Source organism: Mobula hypostoma, chromosome 7 (assembly GCF_963921235.1).
Source record: "Mobula hypostoma chromosome 7, sMobHyp1.1, whole genome shotgun sequence".
In the NCBI taxonomy this organism is placed as follows: domain Eukaryota; kingdom Metazoa; phylum Chordata; class Chondrichthyes; order Myliobatiformes; family Myliobatidae; genus Mobula; species Mobula hypostoma.
In genome coordinates, this window is record NC_086103.1 from 12,572,279 (window position 1) to 12,578,278 (window position 6,000).

The 6,000-nt window shown below is 50.4% G+C and overlaps 1 protein-coding gene across 3 annotated transcripts in view; it reads left to right on the forward strand.

Moving 5' to 3' along the window:
• tnip1 (TNFAIP3 interacting protein 1) overlaps nucleotides 1–5,752 on the forward strand; it is a 116,973-nt gene extending 111,221 nt beyond the window's left edge. For all 3 annotated transcript variants that reach the window (XM_063053034.1, XM_063053033.1, XM_063053035.1), the window contains 3 exons: nucleotides 1,021–1,194; nucleotides 1,911–1,995; nucleotides 5,510–5,752. In XM_063053034.1, coding sequence (XP_062909104.1) covers nucleotides 1,021–1,194; nucleotides 1,911–1,995; nucleotides 5,510–5,547 — 297 coding nt within the window. In that variant the 3' untranslated portion in view covers nucleotides 5,548–5,752. The remainder of the gene's footprint in view (nucleotides 1–1,020; nucleotides 1,195–1,910; nucleotides 1,996–5,509) is intronic.
• The last annotated feature ends 248 nt before the right edge of the window (nucleotides 5,753–6,000 follow it).

Sequence of the window (6,000 nt, forward strand, 5' to 3'; positions counted from 1 at the left end):
TTTGACTCTGTGATGCAGTTGAGGGGGGAGCTGAATCTTTGTTATTCTCTACCCTGGTGGAGTTTGGAGGTTCAGTCGCTGAATACACGCAAGACAGGGACACATTGGATATAGAGTGAATTGGGCAACATGGGGTGACTGGTGCTGATATCAGTGATGGCTTTAGAGATGGGCTGAATGGTTCACTCCAATGTCTGCCGTGAAGGGGGCCAGAGATTGCTGTCAATGGTGAGTTTGCTGGTGAAACACTTGCACGTGATTAACTCCCAGAGTAAAACTAGGTATGAGAGAAATGTAACTTCCTTCACCTGAGTCCAAGCAACACACACACAGTGCTGGAGGAACTCAGCAGGCCAGGCAGCAGCTATGGAAACGAGTACACAGCTGACATTTCGGACCAAGACCTTACAGCAGGATCAGCAGGATCTAGCATCTGCAGGTTTTCTCTTGTTTCAGCTGAAATGGAAGCAGGTTTATTAGCACTTAGATGGCCTGGAATTTCAAAGTTCAAAGTAAATTTATTATCAAAGTACATATATGTCACCGTGTACAATCCTGAGATTCACTTTCTTGTGGGCATTCAGAGCAAATACAAAGAAACACAAGAGTCAATGAAAGACCGCATCCAACAGGACAAGCACCAATGTGCAAAAGACAAGAAGCTGTGTAAAGACAAAAAGGAAGCATAATGATAAATAGATAAATATCATGACCAGGAGATGGCAAGTGCTTGAAAGGGAGTTCATAGGTTGTGGGAAACGTTCCGTGTTGGGGTGAGCGAACTGCTCACACAAACGTTTGATGCCCTCGGTGGTGGGAGGGTGGTGCCTGTGATGGATCTGACTGAGTTTACAGCTTTCTGCAGCCTCTTGTGACCCTGTGCGGTGACCTTGTGACCCTGTGCGGTGACCTTGTGACCCTGTGCGGTGACCCCTCCACACCAGACGGTGGTGTAACCAGTCAGAACGCTCTCCGCGGAACATCTGGACAAACGTTTACGCCTCCTGCTTTGTTTGACAGGGTCTGAGCGAGAGGAGGGCATCAGATCCCCCTCCTGGAGCACAAAGGATTTACTGCCCGCCCTACCAGCTGCCGTACGGCCCTCTTGCCCACCACGGCCCTGTCTTCGGACCCTATGACCTGCAGATACGCTACCCACCCTCGGCCTTGCCTCCAGGTCACCCTCCCTTGCAGGTGAGTTCGATCCTATGTCTGGACTTGTCGGCATATCTTCACGCCTCCAAACCTGAGTGAACCCGAGGCTCACTCATTATTCCCTCCCCCCCCCCTCTGCCTTCCGCTGTGAACCCTCTGGGACCCTGAGCATCCTTTCCAGATGAGACGACCGTTATCCAGTGCATATACGTTCTCTCTTGTATCTGTTTTTCCTCAATGTGAAGCCAGGCTGCCTTAGCCACCTGGATCTCCCAGTTGTTAGTCCAGTTAACTTCTGCACACCCCGCTCTCCCGCACGCCCCACCCCGTTCCACATGGCCATGAGATACAAGAGCAGCATTCTTGTTGCATCTGTTCTGATATTCAGTCATGGCTGGTGACCACAACCCCTAAGATGGAGTAGAACTAGGTCATATGGCCCATCGAATCCACTCCACCATTCAATTCTGCCTGATTTGTTTTCTCAACCACATTCCCTCATCTTCTTCCCGTAATTCTTAACCTCTCCGTCTCACCCCTGCCCATCGTCCCCTCCCTGCTTATTCCCCAGTCCAGTCTTGCTGAGGGTTCTCAGCCTGAAATGCTGACTCTTTATTCCTCTCCGTAGATGCTGCCTGACCTGCTGAGTTCCTCCAGCACTTGCTGTGTGTGTGTTTCTCTCTCTTCTCTCGTCCTGTTTCTCCAAATGATCATTAATTTATCCTTTTTATTCCCTTCCCCCCACCCCCCCATAGCCGGAGTACCCCTGGAACGTGAGGTACACCCCTGCACGGGGTCAGCACCCTGTGGAACCCGACCAACCAAAGACGGACGGGAAAGGTGGGGACTCGTATCTCTATCCTGGTGCTTCAGTGGGTTAGGGGGCGTTTAACTGAAATCAAGGGTCCCATACCCTCAGTGGGAGGGGAGGCGAGGGTCATGTGCTGAGGGAAGGGTGAGAGTCGTGTGCTGTGGGAGGGGGATGAGGGTCGTGTGCTGTGGGAGGGGTGAGGGTCGTGTGCTGTGGGAGGGGTGAGAGTCGTGTGCTGAGGGAAAGGTGAGAGTCGTGTGCTGTGGGAGGGGGGTGAGGGTTGTGTCCTGTGGGAGGGGTGAGGGTTGTGTCCTGTGGGAGGGGTGAGGGTTGTGTCCTGTGGGAGGGGCTGTGAGGGTTGTGTGCTGAGGGAGGGGGGGCTGTGAGGGTTGTGTGCTGTGGGAGGGGCTGTAAGGGTTGTGTGCTGTGGGAGGGGCTGTAAGGGTCGTTTGCTGTGGTAGGGGCTGTAAGGGTTGTGTGCTGTGGGAGGGGTGTGGGTTGTTTGCTGTGGGAGGGGCTGTAAGGGTTGTGTGCTGTGGGAGGGGTGTGGGTCGTTTGCTGTGGGAGGGGCTGTAAGGGTTGTGTGCTGTGGGAGGGGTGTGGGTTGTTTGCTGTGGGAGGGGCGTGGGTTGTTTGCTGTGGGAGGGGGGCTGTGAGGGTTGTGTGCTGTGGGAGGGGCAGTGGGTTGTGTGCTGTGGGAGGGATGTGGGTTGTTTGCTGTGGGAGGGGGGGCTGTGAGGGTTGTGTGCTGTGGGAGGGACAGTGGGTTGTTTGCTGTGGGAGGGGGGGCTGTGAGGGTTGTGTGCTGTGGGAGGGGCAGTGGGTTGTGTGCTGTGGGAGGGGTGTGGGTTGTTTGCTGTGGGAGGGGCTGTAAGGGTTGTGTGCTGTGGGAGGGGTGTGGGTTGTTTGCTGTGGGAGGGGGGGCTGTGAGGGTTGTGTGCTGTGGGAGGGGCAGTGGGTAGGGATGTGCCATGCTAACAGCATTACTGTCTGAGGACCTCCCCAGACTGTTTTCTGCTGGTTTTGCTGACACTGTTGAGGTTGGGAAAACCCCTGCGGTGAACTTTACCGGAAGATTTGAAGCCCTATTGCCCCATCCTTTACTCAGTCAGGACAGCTGGAACTCTAATCCCTCTCCTGTGATGTGACACAAGCCATGCTAACTCTTGCAGCTTGTAATGACACAGGGCAGATAGTATGGGAGAAATGCGGTACAAGAATGCTGAGCTCAGCCTGGCACTGTGAACAGCACAGACAAGTTGGGCCGAAAGGCCTCTCTCCCTGCTATAATACTCCAAGAGGTCAGAGAGCCATTGAGCACCGTTTAGACAAACCTGTAGCTTACTGTAATCTGTTACATCGGCTTACTACTGCCATGTTCCCTGGGGAGTCGGGGAACGAGGCAAGATTCGATAGAGGTCTACAAGACAGAGGGATAGGTAGTGTGCAAGCAAGCTTTTTCCATCGTCAATTTATTATCAAAGTACATGTATGTCACCATGAACAATCCTGAGATTCGTTTTTAGTGGGCATACTCAATCCAGCAAACACAATCGGATCAACGAAAGACCACATCCAACAGGACGGACAAACAACCAACGTGCAAAAGACAAGAAACTGCAAATAATAATAAGTATGCAAAAGATATCAAGAACATGAGATGAAGAGTCCTTGAAAGTGAATCCATTGGTTGTGGGAACAGTTCAGTGATGGGACAAGTGAGGTCGAGTGAAGTTATGCTTGATGGTTGAGGGGTAGTAGCTGTTCCTGAACCTGGTGGTGTGGGACCTGAGGCTCCTGTAGTCCTTCCTGATGGTTGAGGGGTAGTAGCTGTTCCTGAACCTGGCGATGTGGATTGATGGGTGCTGCTTTCCTGCAGCACTGCTTTGTGCAGATGTGCACAATATTGGGCAGGGGTTTACCTGTGACGGACCAGGCCGTACCCACAGCTTTTGAAGGATTTTTCATTCAAAGGGTATCACCGAGGTTGGGTGAGACTATATTAGAGGTCATAGGTTAAGGGGAACCTGAAGGTGAACTACTTCACTCAGAGGGTGGTGAGAGTGTGGATCGAACTTGAGGACCTGAGTTATAGGGAAAGGTTGAATAGGTTAGGAAACAGAAGATTGTGGGGAGATTTGATAGAGGTATACAAAATTATGAGGGGTATAGATAAGGTAAATGGAAGCAGGATTTTTCCACTGGGGTTGGGTGAGACTGGAAACAGAGGTCATGGGTTAATGTTTAAGGGGAACATGATGGGAAGTTCTTCACTCAGAGGGTGCCAAGAGTGTGGAATGAGCTGCCCCCGACGGTGGTGCATGTGATTTCGATTTCAACGGATAAGAGAAATGTGGATAGGTAGATTGATGGGAGGGGTATGGTCCAGCTGCAGGTCGATGGGAGTCGACCTGCTCCTGTGCTCTAGTGATCTATGACTCGATGCCATAATAGTGAAGTTTGTTTTTTAGCAGCAGTACATGCATTGCATTAAAAAACTATACATTACAATAAGAAAGAAAAGTAGGTAGTGCAGAAAGAGAGACAGACAGGTTCATGGGTTCACGGACCGCTCAGACGTCTGATGGCGAGGGGAAGAAGCTGTTCCCTGATGAGAAGAGTGCGTGTCCTAGTGGATGCCGCCTTTCTGAGGCTTCGCTTTTTGAAGATGCCCTCGGCGCTGGGAAGATGATGGAGCTGGCTGAGTTTACTGCAGCTTTTTCCAGTCTCCAGCATTGTTATTGTCTGACATTGTTCTACCTCAGTGCACTGTGGAATGATCGGATCTGTATCAACAGCATGTAAGACAGCTTTTCACTGTATCGCGGGACATGTGACAATAATAAACCAATTTCAGTAACTTGCCCATCGTTCACCACAGGAGCAGTCACCCCAGGGAGACCCTTCACTCCCCAGATTCAGGAGTCAACTTTATTTGTTACACCTACAATCAATGGCCACTTTATTTGATACATCCTGTACACCTGCTCATTAATGTGAATACCTAATCAGCCAATCATGTGACAGCAACTCGATGCATAAAAGCATGCAGGCATGATGAAGAGGTTCAGTCATTCAGACCAAACATCAGAATGGGGAACAAATGTGATCTAAGTGACTTTGACTGTGGAATGATTGATGATGTCAGACAGGGTGGTTTGAGTATCTCAGAAACTGCTGATCTCCTGGGATTTTCATACAGGACAGTATATGAAATGCTTTGTTAATGAGAGAGGTCAGAGGAGAATGGCCAGATTGGCTGAAGCTGACAGGAGGGCAACAATAACTCAAATAACCACGCGTTACAATAGTGGTGTGCAGAAGAGCATCTCTGAATGCACAACATGTCGACCTTGAAGTGGATGGGTCACAAACCTTGAAGACCATGAACGTACCCTTAGTGGGCAGTTTAATAAGTACAGGAGGTCCGAATAAAGTAGCCGCTGAGTGTACATTGAAACAAAAAGTGAACTACATTGTTTGCGTTAACATAATTAAAATGTTCTAATTTTATTCCCTTTTTTCTCTCACCTTGCCCTACAGAGCCACCAATTACGGGACAGGGGAAAGGACAGCACTGAAGGACAGAGCTCCCTGTCCCAACGCAGACACCACCGTACCCGTCAGAGACCATCACACCACCCTTCCATTGGAGGAGATGGAGTGTTCACAGCGGGGTCGGGTGGGGGAGAAACTACAACGGCACGTCAGCATTGTACAGACTTCCACCTGCTCATTAACACCTGGAGATGGGGGAGGGGATTCTAGAGAGGTGGGGAGGGAGGGAGGGTGTGTGCGTACGGAGATGAGCGAATTGGGAGGGGTGGGAAGGGTTTTAACTTGGCTTGTGTGCTTGTCAGCAGCCTTGGATTGTTAACTAAAATATTCGGGAAAAGTTGAAACTTGCTACTAATGTTTGCAGTTAAACAAATCAAAATTCCTGCCGGAACTTGGATTCAGATTCATTTGTTTATCACTCGTACGTGGAAACAGACAGTGAAATGTGTCGTTTGCGTTAACAAGCAACACAGCCG